Source organism: Sceloporus occidentalis, unplaced genomic scaffold (assembly GCF_023333645.1).
Source record: "Sceloporus occidentalis isolate IW3139 unplaced genomic scaffold, rSceOcc1.0.p SCAF_1, whole genome shotgun sequence".
NCBI classification, from domain to species: domain Eukaryota; kingdom Metazoa; phylum Chordata; class Lepidosauria; order Squamata; family Phrynosomatidae; genus Sceloporus; species Sceloporus occidentalis.
In genome coordinates, this window is record NW_028316981.1 from 219,694,004 (window position 1) to 219,715,003 (window position 21,000).

At 46.1% G+C, this 21,000-nt stretch overlaps 1 protein-coding gene across 26 annotated transcripts in view; it reads left to right on the forward strand.

Annotated features, from left to right (window-relative positions):
* ADGRL3 (adhesion G protein-coupled receptor L3) overlaps positions 1-21,000 on the forward strand; it is a 495,567-nt gene that overhangs the window by 248,669 nt on the left and 225,898 nt on the right. For 20 of the 26 annotated variants that reach the window (XM_089489004.1, XM_089489003.1, XM_089489007.1 and 17 more), the window contains 2 exons: positions 3,816-3,830; positions 4,850-5,650. The exons of 1 other annotated variant lie outside the window; for it this stretch is intronic. In XM_089489004.1, coding sequence (XP_089345130.1) covers positions 3,816-3,830; positions 4,850-5,650 — 816 coding nt within the window. The remainder of the gene's footprint in view (positions 1-3,815; positions 3,831-4,849; positions 5,651-21,000) is intronic. 5 more of the 26 variants (XM_089489005.1, XM_089488992.1, XM_089489014.1 and 2 more) reach the window with 1 other exon arrangement.

Consider the following 21,000-nt stretch of genomic DNA (forward strand, 5'->3'; position numbering starts at 1 on the left):
TGCATGACCTCTGTTCCCTTCTCAGGTTTAGCAAAGTTATTGCTATTTTATCTGTGCATGAACAAAAGACTGACTCTTTATGGTTCAGGGTCTTTATTTGTAATAAATATACCTTTGGTTTACCATAGCTTTGGTCTCAGGACACTCCCTCCGCCGCTGACCTAAGCTTGTCAGTCTAAACCCATTTGTATGATTCGCAGAGACCACGAAGAAGAAGGACAGGTTGCTTACCTGTAACAGTATTTCTTCGAGTGGTCATCTGCGAATACATACAAATCCCACCCGTCCGTCCCCTCAGTGTCCTGCTCTCATTGGCTCTCTTCCTTCGCCTGCTTGGCGGAAAAATTGCGGAACTGGGGAAAAGAGCGGGAAGGCAGGGGCCTTATAACGGGTGGGCGGAGTTACCGCCAAAAAGTTTCAATATGTTGCAGAGTAAACTCTGCCCAGTGATTCCAGTAGGTTCCGAACAGCACTGCGCAGGCGCAGTGAAACCCATTTGTATGTATTCGCAGATGACCACTCGAAGAAATACTGTTACAGGTAAGCAACCTGTCCTTCTGTGAGGGTTGGAGACCAACGTTGCGCTCTCATTGGACTGGATGCAAAAAGCAACTAAATGGTTGATACAGAATGCTGGCCAATATTTATGAAATTGCCCACTTTATCCATGGGCTCCATTGACAGTTGACCAAGGGGAGGTTTGACTTGGAAGGCTATGCCAGGTGCTGTGAGGTGAGGGAGGTTATTATCATAGAATCATAGAATCGTAGAGTTGGAAGAGACCGCAAGGGCCATCCAGTCCAACCCCCTGCCATGCAGGAAATCACAATCAAAGCATCTCTGATAGATGGCCATCCAGCCTCTGTTTAAAGACCTCTAAGGAAGGAGACTCCAATACACTCTGAGGAAGTGTGTTCTACTGTCCAACAGCACTTTCAACTTGGGGTCTACTTGGACTCCTAGATCCCTTTCACACCTAGTCTCGTTCAGCCAGGTGTCCCCCATCCTATATCTGTGCGTTTCATTTTTCCGCCCTAAGTGCAGTACCTTACATTTCATCCTATATCTGTGCATTTCATTTTGTTAGCTTTGGCCCAGCATAAGAACCAATATGACTGACTTAACATCATCACACTGTAAGTTTGTAAGACTGTTACCCATATCACCTTCTCTAACTGGATGCATCTTAACGGTGTGACTTTCTCTTCCCTTTTAACCTAAATTAAGTGGAATTAAAGATGGGAGTGAAGTTTGTAAAAAAGCCCGTTAAGCACCTCCAGTCCTGCCCTGGCCAGAATATGCCAGCCTGGTCCTGGGACCACCTGGGCCTCCCTGTCATCTCCATCCAGCCTCTGGCCCTTGTTCACAGGGATACTCTGCTGCCCTTCCTAATTAGACATGGAGGGTCTTAGCTATTCTCAAGAGATTCTGGAAGCCAGCCATCATTTTAGGCTAACAGATGATATGCTCTCACTGATTGAGGCCCAGAGTAGATGGCAGGAAAAAGTCGTTTGAACCTGGATTTTCCAGAAGCAGGTCAAAACCTAAATGCACACAGACTGACCACACAGCATGGCATCAAGCCATATTTCTGGGTAATATTTTTTCTTGCCTCCCCACCATGCATGCGCATTATCACACACACATCGCTGGCGACGGCCTGCTACCTGGATGCCATCACATTGTATGGTTGACCTTTTGGTCAGTCACACAGTCACACTTTGATCCTCTATTGACACAGGGCATCAGAGGTTTGGTGAGCCCAGTAATACACTGACAAAGCACAATCATGCCCCCTTCACCCCATGCCCTGTCTTGAAGTACCTGTTTTGTGTATGTTCTACTTATATCCATTGGAGGTGTCACAATTTCAATTTTTTGCATTGCTGCCCTGACTGCTTGGGTATGCTGGCTCCATTCTTTTTAATGCACACCTGCACTGGTGGGTTTATCTTCAGCTTTAGGGTTTAGGGTTAGGATAGATACTTTAGAACTGCTCTCGCATTGCGGTATGTACATTCATGGCCGAGGGTGCACATTTTTCCACCTTGAGTCAGTTTATCACGGGTTCTTTTTGCTCCAGTTTTTAGTCCCAGAGCATGGCTTCAATCCAGTTTCTGCCTCCTTTGGACGTGTGCGACATCTAAACACCCCACCTTCAAATGAGGTGGAAACCGCTTTATTTGGCCTATTTGTTTCACCCCTTTGTTTTTAAACATACAAAAGAAATAGAAGAAGCATCGCCACCATTTCATGATAAAGGGGGAACAGTCCTGCTTTCCTTCCCCAAATCAGTCCAGAAAGTAATTTGTGATGGTCTGCGATGAAGTACTTGCAGTCTCAGTGGGGAAGCCTTCCAGGGGAGATGCTGAGGAAGCTGCTGGCCTTGGGTCCTGTCCCCCCCCCCCCCACGTTGAGCTGCGGGGGTTTGTGTTTGGCACCTTGTGTGTGGGCTGGGCTGGGCTGGGCAGGCGCTTCCCTTTGTGCTGCTGTCAACCCTTCTGTGCCAATTCTACAGAGCAGGCACTCCTCATGGGTGCTGCATCGGGGCAAAGCTGGAGCAGCAAACAGAGCGGAGTATAGCATTCTGTAGAATGCAAACTTCTGAAACTAGCCTTCCTCTATTGATTCAATATTTTGTTTATTCCTGTATCCCAACATCTTTTTAGCTAGTTTTATTGCTCTGGCATACATGTTGGGGGCATCAGTGTGGAGAGTAACAAATGAACAGCCGCTGTATCTCATGACACTAAAGCAAAACTTGCAGTAATATTGACTGTAATGCAACAGATGTGCAACTGAGTCAGTACCTGCTCCTCTGCACATCTTCCTCAAAGGTGCATTTCATACCATCACTTTTATAACAGATCCCCCCCCCAAAGTTACAGGTATTCTTAGATTAGCCCTTAGCTTTATACATTTTTCATCTCTTTGGAAACAGTGCTTGGATTAATCCACACCTGTACCTAATCGCTGAGACTATTCCCAAATGCATCATGAAGAGTGAGAAGCACGTCCAGAGAGACCACTGTGTTAACTTTCATTTTCAGCTATAGCTTGATTGTATGCTAATTGTGTAGATTTGATTAAATAATTTATTAATTACTTAACAATTGACTAAGCTTTTCTCAGCTGATAGTATATATTGTTTTATCTGACGAGAATAACCATTTACAATTATTTCATTTTTTTTCTGTTAAAGATCTGTTTTTTAAAGGCAGTGTAACTGTTGTGGGATGTGTCAATATTTTTTTCAAAATATTTGGAAAGGTTAATCTTCTAGTGACTAAGATTCTTGCTATCATCAAAAGTTTCCAGCTGTTCCCATGATTCCTTGGGTTGCTAATCCTTAGTCCAGCAAAATTAGTGTGAACCTTGCACTGCCTTTGGGTGTTGTTAAGGACTGCAATAAACTTTGGCAATCGATGCATTTGTATTTTATTGAAATGCCTAAAATAACTATGGTTTGGATCCAGATTCCAATGCTTGCAGCTTCACTGGCAGACCCAAACTTCCTTGCCTCGTCCTCTCAGCGGTCAGCTCTCCGTGAGCTTAGAAAACCCAGCCATCCAGCAGGTTGTAGGGCAGAAAGTGGTGGAAAAACTTCATGTCGAATGGAGTGGGTATTGGACTGAAGGGGACTCTCTGAAAAGTCTAGTAGGGGCACCGGTCCTGGATCCAGCCTAATAGCAGGAAGTCAATTGGAATCTGATTGATAAATACAGCAGTGCAAGAACAAAAGTGTTTTGACAGTATAGTATCATTAATCTATTCTCTTTTTCTCCTTTCTTGCTTTTCTTCTTTCTCTACAATAGAAGTGGAACAAAAAGGTAATTAAATACCTTTCACATATTTTTGCATATTCATATGGGACAAAATATTTAACAGTTTTAATGCTTTAGTTGAATTTCTTTCTTGAATAACTTAAAAGCATGTTAAATCTGTTGGTTAAAGTTTAGAACTATTTTCCACACACAGTTTCCCATGTACAATGGACTGCAACTGAATGGGAAGACTGTTTGTAAAAGAAATGGAGACTGCCAAAACCTGAAAATTATACCAAGATAAAACATTTCCTGAAATATTAATATTCTATAACCCAGGAATATTTTCTGAAAACCAGCATTTTACAGCTACATTTTTCCTATTAGTATAAAGTAGCAAAAAACCCTACACTTTGGTGAATCATATTGGGGGGGGGGGGGGGAGAGGAAGGAGAAAAGGAAAAAATAGCTGTGGGGCCTGTGAAGCAGGCAATTTAACTTCTCAGTGTTGGCAGTTGGGGTATGTTTAACTGATGCTTTAATTCTATTGTATTTCACAGGACATTTTACTTGGCTAGCATCTTGGTCCTAGCCTGGGGCTCACTGAGCTTTTCCTTTTTCTCCTGACCATCCTTGTTCTCTCTCTTCTTCTGGACATATTCATTCATTGTTCTTTCCTTACTGCTGTGATTGAATTCTTTGTGCGTTTATGTAGCAGTTTCCAAAATGTGTGTGTGTTTTTTTAAATTATTGAATTGAAATAGGATTGATTCCTCCTAGGTGCTTTAAGTGCCTTTATGGATGTGAAGAGATATTTCTTTTACTGTGCCATTGTATCTGTTAAGTACATAGTTTCGAAAATGTTTTTTTTTTAAAAGACGAAAGCAATGGAGAGCAATTTCTGTGAGTTTCCCTTGCCCTCATCTTAATGTAAGGAGCCATGCATTCATTTCAGGGTTCAGGGGAGTCTGAGGTTCCTTTGAATTCGCTTCCTGTCCACCAGTTGCAGATCTCTAAGTGCATCCCAGGGAGTCTCCCTTACATTGAGTAACCGGCTTTGTTTTTAACCTTTCCCCCCCTTTCAGTTTTTCTTTGCCCCGGACTACTGAAAGGCGTATATCAGAGTGAACATTTGTTTGAGTCTGACCACCAGTCGGGGGCCTGGTGCAAGGATCCCCTGCAGGCCTCCGACAAGATCTACTACATGCCCTGGACCCCGTACAGGACGGATACCCTAACAGAGTACTCTTCCAAAGATGACTTCATCGCCGGGAGGCCAACCACAACATACAAGCTGCCGCACCGGGTGGACGGCACAGGGTTTGTGGTGTATGATGGGGCTTTGTTTTTCAACAAGGAACGAACCAGGAATATTGTCAAATTTGATCTACGGACGAGAATAAAAAGTGGGGAAGCCATCATTGCCAATGCCAACTACCACGACACGTCTCCTTACCGATGGGGAGGCAAGTCCGATATAGATCTGGCTGTGGACGAGAATGGCCTTTGGGTAATCTATGCAACTGAACAAAACAACGGCAAAATTGTCATTAGCCAGCTGAACCCTTACACCTTGCGGATTGAAGGGACCTGGGATACATCTTATGACAAGAGGTCGGCTTCTAACGCGTTCATGGTTTGTGGCATTTTATATGTGGTGAAATCTGTGTATGAAGATGATGATAATGAAGCAACGGGAAATAAAATAGACTATATTTACAACACAGAACAAAGCAAGGAGAGTGTGGTGGATGTTCCTTTCCCAAATTCCTACCAGTATATTGCTGCTGTGGATTATAACCCAAGAGACAACCTTCTTTACGTATGGAATAATTACCACGTGGTTAAATACTCCTTGGATTTTGGACCCATGGACAGCAAAACAGGTAAGGCTGTTTGGCAAATTTTGCTTTTGTTTTCTCTGATGTTTACGGACAAACTCGGTGGTGGTTTAGGCTCAGGCTACTCCCAATTTCATTAATCTCAGCAACTCAGGATCTTGACTGAGATTCAGGCGACGTGGGGCAGGGGTCTATCTTTTCCTTCCACAACCACAGCGAGAATTTCCTGGCAAAACCACCCCCGGGTATTTCACAATATAAATTCTCTCCCACAAATCGCTATTTCTTCGAAGAAGGAGAAAGACAAGTATCTTTATTGTTGTTAGAATATACTGTACAATTGATACGAAACCTTCAGATTTAGTTCCTGGCATCTCTGGTGTAAAGATCTAGAGAAAGTTGTTGTCTGTCAGTGTTATGTTAATATGTTAGACATAATATAGTAGGACACTGCTCTTAAAAATAGGCATGCATTTCTTATTCTAGGCACAGGATTATGTCTGATCTTGGAAGCTAGGCAGGGTCAGCCCTGGTTAGTTTTTGGATGGAAGACCGCCAAAGAATACCAGGTGCTGTGAGCTATATTTTGGGAAGATTACCTTTGGGTTTTTCTTGCCTATGAAAACCTAAGAAATGTATGGGGTTGCTATAAATCAACAGGGAACTTGAAGGCGCGGACACACACATCAGTAGGTTATCTGCCATGCTAAATCTTTGTTGTGCTGTTCTAATGTTTGTTTGTTTTTCATAATATGAAATGGTGGTTTTCATTTCAGGAAACTTATCACTACTCTCAAAATATACAGAATTCTGAAAGAATGTTTATCACAAAAGCCCACTGTCATAAACATGTAAATTAAGGATAGCATATGTCCTTGTGCATCTTCTGTGAAGCCGGTGAATTTAACAACAAAACTGGTCCTCTTTTATTCTTACTGAGATCTATATTTCTGCTTAAAGTAGTTCTCTTTGCTTGAGCCAGTCGGGTGCCTCGTTGCCTTCTTTAAGTGCAGAGAAAATATCAGGATGGATGTTAGTGAATTGGTGACTTCTGTTTTTGATAATAGCATACCCCACATATAGGCAATCTACTCCCCTGTATCTCAGACAAGATGTACAATTTCGGTAAAGAAGGAGTTCTAGTGGTTTTCAGGGAAAACTATAGGAAAGCTGGATTTTTAGAATGCTTAAATGTTTGTCTTAAAGTTTAAAACAATAAAATAAAGTTAACTACTTTTAAAATCAATTTAAAATTAAAAAGTTAAGCCTTGTACAGCTTAGGTCCAGACAGTTTGAGAGACCACATCTCCCCATACGAACCTGCGAGAGCCCTAAGATCTTCAGGTGAAGGCTTTCTCTTGGTCCCACCACCATCCCAGGCTCCCTTGGTGGGGACACAAGAGAGAGAGGTCCGTCTTTGGTGGCTGCTCTGGAACTCCCTTCCCACAGGAGGCTAGGCTGGCCCCCTCCCTTATTATTATTAACCATTATTTATTTATTTATTTATTGTTATTGTTATTATTTATTTATTTATTATCCCTGCTGGCCTTTCACCAGCAAGTAAGAATGTTTTTAATTAAGCAGGCATTTAAACATATAATCAGGTAGTTTTATATGGTGTATGTGTTTTAGTTATGTTTTTTAACTTTGTGTGTTTTTATTGATTTTATACTATTTTGACTAGATAATTGTTTTAAAATTTTTATTGTGATGTTTTATTAATGTTTTGTCTTGGGAGCTGCCTTGGGTCCCTTCTTGGGAGAAAGGCAGGATATAATTGAAATAAATAAATAAATAAATAAATAAATAACAAAACTATTTTCTTGTCTGGGGATCAGTCCTGTGAATCCCATTGGTATTAGTAGCAACACACTCGAAGAATGTCCAAAGGTCTCATGCTTTCTCCTTTCATGGCCCCTGAGAAAGGGGAACAAGTCCGAGGCAAAACTGTGTTGCAGAGGCTGAACCAGTCACAAAACAGTGATGGGTGAGGTAAAGCTTTCCGTTATCAACTGTGATTTACTGATACAATTGTATACCCATATTTAATCCCTCTCTAAAAATGGCTGAATTTTTTGCCACAATGATCGTCTTGTAACAAGAAGTTTAATAATCAATTTTCCCCCTCAAGTTAATCCAGACATTGTCTTTTGGGGTGTCATGATGCAGCTTTTCTATTCCAGGCCGAATCTGTTGGTCCAGAGGCTGTACATACCGTACTATTTCGTCTTGTTTTTCTCCGCTCCCACTGTGCACTTCACAAAGTATTCTCCTCCTCCTCAGTAATTTATTTTCAGTTTTCTTGTTCACAATTCTTGCTGCTCCCGCCATGTTGCTGCCTGAAAATCCTGAGATCCACCTGAAAATGGGCTGAAACTAGGAATGTGGGAATCAGTCAGTCTCATCTGCATTGCACCCCACCTCCAGGATCTCACTGGTGTTCTTGTTCCATCCCAGTTACGCCTTTAGATGCAAGACTTGCTTTTCTCCCTGTAAAGAAATCCATGAGTCGGAGTGTGCTTTTCCTCTAAAATGTACACATTTTCAAAGCTTGGAATATTGGCAGAAGCAAGAGAATTGCCCCATTCCTAGTTGCTCTGTCCGCTCAGTAGCAGGAGGGCCCCTTTTCTGTTTCCCTTGGTCCAAAGTAGCTCAAAACGATATTTTTCCTACACAAAAATATTAAGTCAGTGAATTTCTTTCCATCACTAGTGGAGACCACTGAAGTTTTTGTTTGTATGTTTTAAATCTAATTGTAGCCCAGATAGTAGTGGGTGCTACTTATTTATTTATTTGGAGTATGCATACCCCGCTCTTCAGCAACGAAGGCTCTCAGAACGGCTTACAATTTGTTTTAATTTGACAATTCCCTACCCTAGAATCATGGAATCAATGCCCTCAAGTTTACAATTTAAAAAGGCATGACACAACAGGAGAAGGGAATGGAGGTGAGGAAGGGATCAGGTTCATTGTTCTTCTCTCCCTGTGGGGCCATGGTCATGGCAGTTGGGCTGGAGGGAGGACTGTGTGACGGCGGAGGTACTGTGTGCATGCACATCCATGAGTGGTCCCATGGGCAGTGCATGTTGGCAGTGGGGTAGCTTCTCACTTTTGGGGATGTGGCCTGGCTTATAGCTGGGCATATTCTGAGAATAAATCATTAGCCATCATGTAATTCATTTGGTTGCTCCTTTGTAAAGGTTGCAAACTTTCAAATGCCATGTACAGGTTATGGGTTCCTACATTTCCATATCTCCTTGTAGGACAAAACACCTTTGCAACCAATCCCTGACCTTTACTTTTCAGACACTTATTAAAATTTGAAAAGCAGCTCACAATTAAAATCTTACACGAGTTTTTCTGTAGAAGAAAAGGTAATTTTACCAGTATTTCAAAGTTCAAAGACAGTAATTATTTCCTAGACCTGCTCCTTTTAAATCACTATGTATGTTCAAAGCTTCTGGGGTACATACTCATATTTTTCTTCTTATCACTGCAAAATGCATTTCTTTGGATTTCAGCACGATCGCAGTATATTTTAAAAGTTGAACTTTTCGGCAGGGACAAACCAACACATTTAATTTCTAATCTATAAATCCATATGTGTTGAGAGAAAGGTCCTAGCTGCCATTTTTCTTGCTTGCTCCCCTCCCCTATCTTTTAAAAAAATAATACTCTCTTTAACTTTTAATTTGATGCATTAACAGCCATTGGAGAGAAGATGAAGGGCCTCTTCCTTCTCAAAGCTGCCACGATAGGAGAACCATCTTGGCCTGAAGGGAGGAGACATCTCACTTTCAAATGCACATGGGGACACACAAACACACACAGACACACACCCCTGGTTTGTCTACATTGTATGTTGAGGAGTTCACGTGCACACACACATACTGTTTAAAAAGTGATGTTATATGCTGTGATTTTCTTATAAAACAATATAACTAGCAAAAATAAACAAATTACACAGGTCATAAATAAATATGCGTCTCTTGACAATGGATTCAGGCAGAGGTCACTGGCATGTGATGAGGGGCATTTCAACTTTATAAAATATTGTTATTTTTGAAAATTTCGGAACATATGTTCTTCGGGTGTTTCAGATAATCAGTGTTTGAGATAAATTTTGCAATGGCCAGTCTTCAAATAATGATTTGTTCCAGTTTATATACTAAAAGCGACATTATTTAGGCCTGCCTTATTCATTAATATCTTTCTCGGAATGTATGCGCCTCATTAATTGAAATTAGTTGTGCAATGAATTATCTCACTCTATTTTTGCTCTTTAGCCAGAGGGAACAAGTAAAAAGCTGCTGCTACAGAGAAGCATTTAAAAAGTTTTCCTGTTGATTTGAATTAAATTTGGCTTGCATCTTTTCCATTGCCATGGCAGCTACACTCAATTATTTTCCTACAGTTACTTCTTGCAAAGGCAGTGATTACCATTTTTTCAGCCTTAGGAGCAAATAGGGGACAACTGTGAATGCATGAAACTTTCCACTGGGTCTGCTACCTGAATACAAAATTTTCATTTGACTAATCGTTAAACAAAGAAAAGAAGAAGAAGAAGAAACAACAACAACTGATCTTGTCATAGTTTTGGAATTACAGAAGTCTAAAAATATCCATATGCTGTTGGAGTGCATTTATTATCTGTTGTGCGCAAACAGGTTTTCATTTCCAGACAAAACTAAATCAGCTTATTCGTTCTAGGTTTATACTGGCTTTCCTTGGCACCCAAAATCATATGAGAATGTTCATACTTTCAATAATATGTGTGTATATGTGTGTGTTTGTGTGTGTGTGTGTATGCAAAGCATTAACATTCTCAACTATTAATTGGTTTGGTCTGCCAAAGCTAGTTAGGGAATTTATGCTATATTTATATATTTATATTTATGCTACGTGTAGTGTGTGCATGTATCCTAGTTCCTGGAGCTCGGTGAACAGGAGCTTGGCTAATAGGTAAGGCTAACAGGCATTTTGCGTGAGCGTACTGGAAGAGATGGCATAAAGTGAGCTTGTGTGTGTGTTGGATTAAACTTCCCCAGACCCAGATAATATTTAGGGAGAGTTGGTTGAGTTAAGGCTGATGTATCTGTTGGGGTCAAGCTGTTTGTGTGTGTGGGACGAAGCTTGCTTGTGTGCTGGCCGATGCATGTATAGTTGTATTGGATGATAGTTTGTGTGAGCTGAGTGGAGGCTTGGTTGTGTGCGCATTAGTGTTCTTTTGCTTGTTTCTCCCTGAACACATGGTCTCTGGGAGGTGGGGCATCTGCTGAGAGGAGGTGAGTCAAATGCTTGGTTGAGGCAGGTGCTAGCAGCCACTAGCTCTCTATACAGCTGTAGTCTCAGATCCTCAAGCTCAGTAAACAGGCAAGGTCAACAGGTGTTTTATGTGGGTGTTTAGTGCAGCAGTTTTGAAGAGGAGGCCTGGAGTAACATTACTGAACATGAATGGTGATGGAGTTGCTGCACTCACCTGCAACAGTTATAGTAGGAGGACCAGGGATCATTCTGTGAGTATGGAGCTGCAGCATCAGTTTGAAGCTCTCTCCCTTATCAATGATGGTGAGGAACAGGAACAAGAGCAAAAGTGTCAGTACTCAGAGAATGTGAATGTTTGATGTATTCAGCACATGGATTGGCCCCTGCCAATGCTCAGGTGGTAGGGGACTCACTGCTAAGCAGAACAGAAACAGTGGCTTATGGGCCTGACAGGATGTCTCAAGAGGTGTGCAAAAATTATTGGGGCAAAAATCCATGATGTAACAGAGAAGCTGACATCTTGTCAAGCCCACAGACCATTCCCCCTTCCTTTTGGTACATGTGGGAACGCATGACACTGCAAGGCACACTCTTCAAGAGATCGCAAGGGATTAGGAGTCTCTTGGTATGAAGCTGAAGGATCTTTATTGCACAGGTTGTCATTTTGTCTCTCCTTACAATGGCAGGGCATGGCTTAGGAAAGGAGGAAAGAATAGTGAAGGTGAACAACTGGCTCAGCAGATGGTGGTATCAGGAATGATTTGATTTCTTGGACCGTGGTCTACAGTTTCAGGAAGATGGACTTCTGGCAAGAGATAGGTTGCATCTCAGAGCAGTTGGTAAAGAGTATTAAAAATCTGGTCAGGAGAGCTTTAAACTGTTATGTTGGGGAGGGAGACAGTATTCCTTAGGGCAGGAGCTCATCAAGTGGTGAAGATAGCCTAAATGTTATAGAGTGAACTGGGTGAATTGTTCAAGAACCCAACAGTGGAAGAGGAAAAAAACTTTAAATAAGCTGCTAGGAGGAATGTCTCTACATGTCTCTACACTAATACACAGAATATGGGAAATAAGCAAGCTGAACTTGAATGCTTAACACAGCAAAGCAAATAGGATATATTAATATATAATGATATGATATAACAGACATCACTAAAACCTGATGGGATGAGTCTGATGACTAGAAGGTAGTAATAAGAGTGATAAAGTTGGCCCTGATTATCCACAAATTCAACTATACAGTGCTTGAAAATATTCCTCCAGCCCCCCCCCCCCCCAGCTTTGATTTTGCCATTGTATATAATGGGACTTAAGTATCAACAGATTTTAGTATCCATGGGGTGAGGGGGGTGGGGGTGGTGAGTGGTCCTGGAACCAAACCTTAGCGAATGTAAAAATCTTTTTAAAAATATGATATGGATATATATATGAATTATTTTTAATTTTAGTGGTGGGGTAATGTCTCAGCTGTTTTTGGAGAAAAGTAGGTGAATGGATTCATTGGTTGGTTTTTACAGTGACTTTATAGATTACACATACTATGTTTTGTTATCAATCCATGAGCCTGAGAACTAGTCATCCCCACTGTTATGTTGTGTTCAGTAATTGGTGAAACCTAATGCTGATATCAATCAAGAATTTAAACCTTAGCTTTTTGTGAGGTTTTCGGGCTATGTGGCCATGTTCTAGAAGAGTTTCTTTCTGACGTTTCGCCAGCATATGTGGCTGGCGAAACGTCAAGAAGAAACTCTTCTAGAACAAGGCCCCGAAAACCTCACAAAAAGCTTTGGATGCTGACCATGAAAGCCTTCGACTCCACAATTTAAACCTTATTTTCCACTGAGGAAGTTCCCTCTTATCAAAAAACAAATCATGAAACAAACCAAATAATTTAATTTCATTTTCTTGCTTATTTATATCACATCTTTTTCCCAAGGTTGGTGTAGAAGATGACTTTAAAGCATATTGAAACATGTCAGTAAAATACAGTAAATTATAGATATTAAAATACTCTTTAATTTAAAATTTCTTATTATATACATTACAGCACTAAAGCACTAAAAGCCCAGCACATCCAGTTACACCCAGTTAGTTACTGAAGGCCTACAAGGCAAACACTATGTTCCTGTTGATGCAGCTAGAACTGCATTGGCTTTTTTGGCCACTGCATCGCACTGTTGTTTAGCTTGTTGTCCATTAAGACTTCTAGATCCTTTTTGCAAGTACTGCTTTTAAGCCAGGTCTCATACAACCTATATTTGTTCATTTCATTTTCATTTTTCTTGCCTAAACATAGGCCTGTTACAGACTGCCAAAATAAAGCTGCTTCGGGTCTCTGGAGGTATGCTGTTTAAATGATGCATGCATCCTAAGAATCCGGAAGCTGCACCAAAGCTGCACTCCAGTGCTTAGGAATGGAGTGTGGCTTTGGCGCGACCTCCAAACTCTTAGGAGCTATGCATCATTTAAATAGCACACCTCCAAAGAGACCCGAAGCAGCTTTATTTTGGCAGTCTGTAACAGGCCTTAGTATCTTAAATTTATTCCTGTTCATTTTGTTAGCCCTCTAATCTATTATGGCAATTTGCAATTTTGAACGAAAGTATTAGTTGCCCCTCCTAATTTGGTGTCATCTGCAAATTTGATAAGCATGATATCTATTCCATCGTCCAAGTCATTGATAAGGATGTTGGACCACATTGCGTCCAGAAAAGAACCCTGTGGCACTCCACTGATCACTTCCCTCCAGGATGAATAGAGCCCATTAGTGAGAACTATTTGGGTTCAGTCGATCAACCAGTTACAAATTAATTTACCAGTAGCATTGACCAAACCACATTTTACCAGTTTGTTTGAAAGAAAATCAAGGGAGACATTGTCAAAAGCCTTACTGAATCAAGGTACACTGCACCCATGTCTTATGCGGGCGCACTATACGTGGCTTCCAGCATATGCTGGAAGCTGCACCAGAAAGGCTTCTCCCGCGCCCTGGAAGAAACAGTGGTGCTTGAATTTACATGATATTTTCCTTACACCCTCTTCACTTGTTTCTAATGGGGCTTGGGTTTACGCTTTTTTCCCCGTATGTGGCGGGGTATGGAACGGATCCCCCACATAAGGCAAGGGCCAACTGTACACTACATCTACAACATTCCCTTGATTTACAAAGATCTACCAAGATATTTGATAATTCTATTAAAAAAGGGATAAGATTGAAAGGCTTGAAAGCAGTACATGCGAAAACGGGGTGGTAGACTTTTCTTCTTTGAAAGACTTCAAAAAGATATTGGATAGGCGGCCTCTTTCAGAAGTGCTTTAGTTGTGGGTATTCCTGCACGGCAGCGGTTAGACAAGCTGCAGGGCCGGCTTGTGCATATAGGCGACCTAGGCAGCGGCCTAGGGTGCCAAAATTTAGTAGGGTGGCATGGCAAGGAGGCCAGAGAGAGCCAGGGAGAAGTCCCAGAAGTCCTGCCTCCTTCCGCCAACAGGCGCGAATCGTGGGACGAGGAAGAGAGAGGCAGGAAGGGAAAAGACTTGGAGGCACCCAAAAACAATAAGAAGAAAGAGCCTCCGCCTCTTCCTCCTGCTTTTGGCCCTGGAAGGCAGGGGGGCGCTGGGGAGGAGAGGAGCACAGGCAAAACAGTGTGTGCCTACCTCCATGCAGCCAAGGGAGCCTTCAGGGACGTAGTCAGGGGGGGGGGGTTCTTGGGGTCCGGACCCCCCCTTCCATTAGAAAAATGAATGGTGTGTGCTGCTGCGCCGCCGCACTCAAGCCCCATTATAATGGTGGCAATTAGTCTGGACCCCCTCTTCCTAAAATCCTAGCTACGTCCCTGGAGCCTTGAGAGTCCAGCCTGAGAAGGGCAGGCAGTTGCGGCTGCTGACAGGACAGGTGGGTCCTCCTTTCCCAGCTTTCCCTCCAGGACTAGGGGCTCCCAAATGGAGCAGGTCCCCAGGACACACACTGCAGAAATCGACCCATTTTTGAGACCCCTTTAACTGCCCAGGCTCAATGCTAGGGAATCCTGGGAACTGTAGTTTTGAGAGACGTTGAGCCTTCTCTGACAGAGGGAGCTCTCAGGCCACAAGAAACTACAGTTCCCGGACGTCATCATTTTAAAGACCAAAACATCTGGTGGGAATTTATTACTGACACCAGGAACTACAGTTCTGGGAATGGTAGTTTGTTGCTAATAATGTTATTTGTTGTTGTTGTTGATGTTGTTGATGATGATATCTTTATATGAACCAGGTAAAGGGGTCTCCAGCTGGATTATTTCTGCACTGAGTTTTGGATCTAAGAATCCCAAGAATAAGAGAGAGAGAGAGAGAGAGAGAGAGAGATACATTGAGACCTAGCAGCAAGGATTTCAGACTCCTATACCACTTAAAGCCAAGATCCAAAACACAGTGTAGAAACAATCCAGTTTGAGATTGCTTTAACTGCCCTGGCTCAATGCTGGGGAATCCTGGGAACTGTACTTTATGGAGACATTGGGTCTTCTCTGTCAGAGGGAGCTCTGGGGCTACAAGAAGCCACAGCTCCCAGGAACTACAATTCTAGGGATGATAGTTTGCTGTTCTCAATGTTATTGCTGCTGCTATTGTTATTATTGTTAATTTCTTTATATGAACCAGGGCAGTTAAAGTGGTCTCCGATGGATTATTTCTGCAGTGTGTTTTGGACCTAAGAAGCCTAAGAAGTATATATATATATGTGTGTGTGTGTGTGTGTGTGTGTATACATATAAACATACTATATATATGTATGTATATATACACTGAGTCCTAGCAGCAAAGATTTCAGACTCCTATAGCACATAAAGCCAAGGTCTAAAACACACTGCAGAAACAATCCAGTTTGAGACTGCTTTAACTGCCCTCAGTGCTAGGGCATTCTGGGATTTGAAGTTTATTATGGCACCAGAACTCTCTGACAGAGAAGGTTCAATGTCTCACAGTACTGCAGTTCCCAGAATTCCCCAGCACTGAGCCAGGACAGTTAAACCAGTCTCAAACTGGATTCTTTCTGCACTTTGGATCTTGGCTTCCTTCTCATATTATGGTTATTTATTATTATTATTAACCTTTATTTATGAAGCGCTGTACATGCAATCTTGTTAGTTAGACGGATCCCTGCCCTCGGGCTTACAATCTTGTGTGCCTCCAAGTCATTTTCAACTTATGATGACTGCATCCTGAGGTTTTCTTGGCAAGATTTATTCAGAGGAGGTTTGCCCTTGCCATCCTCTGAGGCTGAGAGAGAGTGTGTGGGTTTGCTTGGCTCAGCCAGAATTCGAACCCTGGTCTCAGGGAATGCTCCAATGCTCAGAATGCTCCAAGGCTTCCTTGCATGTGCTATTGTTTTTCTCTCTCTTTTTCTGTCCCCAATGAATTAGTAGTTGTGATTCTTCTTCGTGGTCTCTGCGAATCATATAAATGCGTTTTACTGCGCCTGCGCAGTGCTGCTCGGAACCTACTGGAATCACTGGGCAAAGTTTACTTTGCAACATATAGAAACTTTTTGGCGGTAACTCCGCCCACCCGTTATAAGGCCCCTGCCTTCCCGCTCTTTCCCCAGTTCCTTTTTTCCGCCGCGCTAGCTGCTTGAAGGAACTTCGCTCGCTTCTCTAGCTCTTTGGAATCACTTAGACCTCGGACCGTTTTTGACTACTCTTTGTCTCCCGCCCCTGGTAACTTCGGACTTTCGGACTGTTGACCTCGCTTTGAATTCTCCTCTGGCTTTGACGACTTCGGAAATGCCTGCACCTTTCAAGAAGTGTGACGTTTGCGGGGGCAAGGTGCCCGTCCAGGACCCGCACTCCTCCTGCCTGTTGTGCCTCGGCAAGGACCATGATACCAAGGCTTGCCCGCTTTGCAAGTCCCTCTCGGCGCAAGCCCGGAAAAATCGAGAGTCCCGGCTCACTTCGGCCATCGCCCTGGGCAAGGTGCAGGAGGGAGGTCCCCGCTCGTCATCCCTTCCGCCTTCCGCACCGCCCGTTTCATCCTCCAGGGCCAGCGTGTCCAGTGTGACGTCTATCAGGGCCAGCGTGTCCAGCGTGGTGTCTGTCCCGGCCGGGACAGTGGCTCCCACCACCTCCGAAGTGGCCCGTGGCTCCAAACCGCCCAGCGCCACTGACGAACCCTCCAAGCGCCCCCATAAGTCATCGGGGACTGAGGGTCTCGAGCCGAAACTGAAATCCGGGAGGAAACCGGACGGCTCGCACGCGAGGGAACGGACTGAGGCGGAGGTCCGGCTCGCTTCGCCTTCATCCTCCAAGGCGTCCAAATCCCGACACGCCTCCAAGCCGAGGGAGCCGGCTTCGTCTTCAGGAGCGACGGCTGATAGGGCTAGGTCTCCAAAGCCCTCCTCGTCGGGAGCCGCTGTTCTCTTGGACCTTCCTGAGAACCCCTTCTTCCCACCAGAAGAGACCCCGAGATCGGGAAAAAAGAGGCACCACAAGGAGGCTGATCGGGACCCTGCGCCCAAAAAGTCCAAGCGGCCGAAGGAGCATGCTGGGTCGGACTTGCCCTCCGAGCCTAGAGACAAGAAGCGCTCCTCCTCGAAGGCCCGCGCCCCTGCACTTCTTCCCGGTCCGGAATCCGCTCCTGAGGTACAACCGGTCCCGGTTCTGGACACGCCAGCTCAACCCACCATGGACTTCGTCCACGAGGTGGAAGGCGCCGCTCCCTCCTCCCCTCCTGGGGAACTGCCCCCGCTGTTCCCCCACTCCGAGGATGAGGAAGACAGAGACGAGGTCCGTAGTCACGAAGCCCCGGACCTGTTCTTCGACTCCGAGACGGGCCGGTACTTCATGTCCGTCCCGAGGGATGTGGCCTTCAAGGAGTTTACAAGGCTGAAGCCTCGTCCTGCTGATCCGCGGGAGGGCACGTCTGCCCGGTCGATCCCGAGTGTCTCGGTTATGGAGAAGCCTCCATTGTCACCCCGCCGGCGCTCTCAGTCCTCGACAGGCCCCATCCTGGTTCGGCCAAGATCCCAGGTCAGGGTTCTGGACATTCCTCTCACCTCTGACACGGATTCTGAGGACGAGCTTCCGCCTCCATCCGACGTTCCCTCGGACGATGACGACCTCTCGGCGTCTGCTTCCCCGCAGAGGATGCACCACCCAGAACCATCTTCACCTTCGGATGACGTGCACTCCTTCAGTGAGCACGTCGTGAAGATGGCCAGAGCTCTTGACATCGAGCTCTCCTTCCCGGAGGATGATGCCCGCGACCCGGTGGAGCGTCAAGTGCACGGACGGGTGCCCACACCACCTTGCATTCCCTTGCATCCGTCCTTGGAGACCATAGTCCGGATGTCCTGGGACTCCCCGGCCTCCCTGTCCGGCTCCTCCCGCAAGGTTGAATCCCTCTACAGGGTCGCCCCGGCAAGCTGCACCTGGTTGGCCGATCACCCCAAGCCGAACTCGGCAATTGTGGAAGGAGCCCAGCACAGCTTCGTCACGAAGCAGGCGACCTCCCCCGTAGACCGGGAGGCTAAGAAGGTGGATGGCCTGGCCAAGAAGGCCTACTCTGCAGCGGCCCTTGCGGTGAAGGCCATCAACTATAACGCCTGCATGGGGGCCTACATACAGACTCTTATGGAGCGGATCTCCCCCCTCATACCGGACATCCCGGACGACGTCCAGAGGCAGCTGGTCGAGGTCAGGGACGAGGCCCACTCCATTGGGAGTTGGCTCATCACCGCCTCCAGGAACATGGCTGACTGTGCGGGAAGGGCCATGTTGGCTTCGATGGCACTCCGACGTCACACCTGGTTAAGGGCCTCGGACCTTAACCCTAGTGTCAAGGCGGCCATCGAGGACATGCCGCTCGACGGGACCAGGCTCTTCCATGCTGAAACCGACGACCGCCTGAACAGGAAGTTCAGGATGAAGGCGGCGGCGAAGAAGCATGGGATGTCCTCCGCATCTGTCTTGCCATTTCGGAAGCGGCAGCGCCCATGGCAGCAACAAGGTCAGTCCCAGGGGACCTTCCCTCAGGATCGGCAGTCTCAACAACAGGGCTCTCAGAGACGTCACTACCCCTCACAGTCTTCCTCCTCCTCTGGCCGTCGCAACTTCCCGCCTCGGGACCGAAAGTCCCGCCGGCAGGACACCGACCAGGGGAAGAAGAGAACCTGAAGGGACGCAGCGCGCTTTGTCTCCCCTCCACACCTCTTCTTTTTGAACATTTTGAGGCCCTTTGTTAACACCTGGGCCTCGATAACATCGGACTCGTGGGTTCTCAACATCGTCCGTAGGGGATATGCCTTCATGTCCACTCTCCCCTCGGACACCCTTCTCGACGAAGTGCGCACCTTGCTTGAAAAGGGGGCAATCTCCCCTTTACCGCCCGACCAATATTCCAGGGCCTTTTTCTCCAGGTACTTCACGGTACTGAAGGCGGATGGTGGCATCAGGCCCATCTTGGACTTGAGACAATTGAATTTGTTCCTTGAATACCGTCGCTTCCGAATGGTAACCTTGGCTTCCATTCTGCCTTTGCTTCACCAGGGCCTGTGGTTCGCGACCGTCGACCTGAAAGACGCCTACTTCCACATTGGGATCCGGGAGTCCCACCGAAGATTCCTCGCCTTCGCCGTCGGCTTCACCTCGTACCACTACAACGTGCTCCCTTTCGGTTTGGCCACGGCACTGAGAGTCTTCACGAAGTGCATGGCACCGGTGGTGGCATACCTTCATCAGAAAGGCTTCATGGTCTTCCCATATCTGGACGACTGGCTGTTTGCCGCCGAATCCCGACAGGAACTGCAGGAGGCAGTCTCTTTCGCCTTGCACCTCTTGGACTCCCTTGGTCTGGTCATCAACCGGGAAAAGTCTCACTTCACACCGACCAGGCAGGTCAAGTTCATCGGGGCCATCCTCGACTCCGAAAGATGCTCCGCCTTTCTCCCTCAAGACTGTTTCCAAGCCTTGACGACGTCGCTCAGGCCTTGCATCTCCCACAGAAGGGTGAGGGCCAGAGATGTTCAAGTCGCCCTGGGACACATGGCATCAACGACGTTTGTCACACCTTGGTCAAGACTTCGCCTTCGACCTCTGCAGTCCTGGTTCCTCTCGGTCTTCTCCCCGATGGAGGACCCCCCGTCCAAGTGGCTCACGGTACCGAGACCTGTAGCTGCTTCCCTAAGATGGTGGCTGGACTGTCGCAACGTGTGCACGGGGATGCCTTTCCATCAGCCCCAGTCGCAACTGACACTCACAACTGACGCATCCCTGGAGGGATGGGGGCCCACCTGCTCGACTTGGTCGTCAAGGACAGGTGGTCCACCCAGGACAAACTTCTCCACATCAACGCTCTGGAGATGCTGGCAGTGGAGGAGGCACTGAGGGCTTTCGAATTCGCTGTCGCAGGCAAGGTGGTCCTCCTGAGGACGGACAACACCACAGTGATGTATTACATCAACAAGCAAGGAGGCACCAGATCCAGGACCCTGCTCGACCTCACTCTTCGCATCTGGGACTGGTGCATCCAAAGGCAGGTCCTCCTCCAGGCGATTCATCTCCCCGGAGAGGACAACGAGTTGGCGGATTGCCTCAGCAGATCTCCGTCGGTGTGCCACGAGTGGAGGCTCCATCCCGAGACGGTCAGCGACCTCTTCGACCGGTGGGGAACTCCCCGGATCGACCTCTTCGCGACCAGATGGAACAGCCACTGTCCCCAGTTCTGCTCCAGGAGACGAATGGACGGATCCCTCGGAGACGCCTTCGCCTTCCTTTGGACGGGAGAGCTCCTCTACGCCTTCCCTCCGTTCCCTCTCATCATCAGGGTGGTGTCCAAGATGACAATGGACCGTTCGCATGCGATCCTGATCACCCCGTGGTGGCCGAGGCAGCCCTGGTTCGCATCCCTTCTCCATCTCTCCAGGAGATGCTTTCTCCGCCTCGATCCCCGCCCAGACCTGCTGTCGATCCAGGACGGACGGATTCTCCACCCGGACATCGAGAGCCTGCCGCTGGTGGCCTGGAGGATACAGCCCTAACTGCCCTGCCGGAGGCGGTGAGGACGGTGATCCTGGCTGCGAGGAAACCTTCCACCCAGTGGTCCTACGCCCTGAAATGGAAGAAGTTTAGCCTCTTCCTTGATCGAAAGGGCCTGTCTCC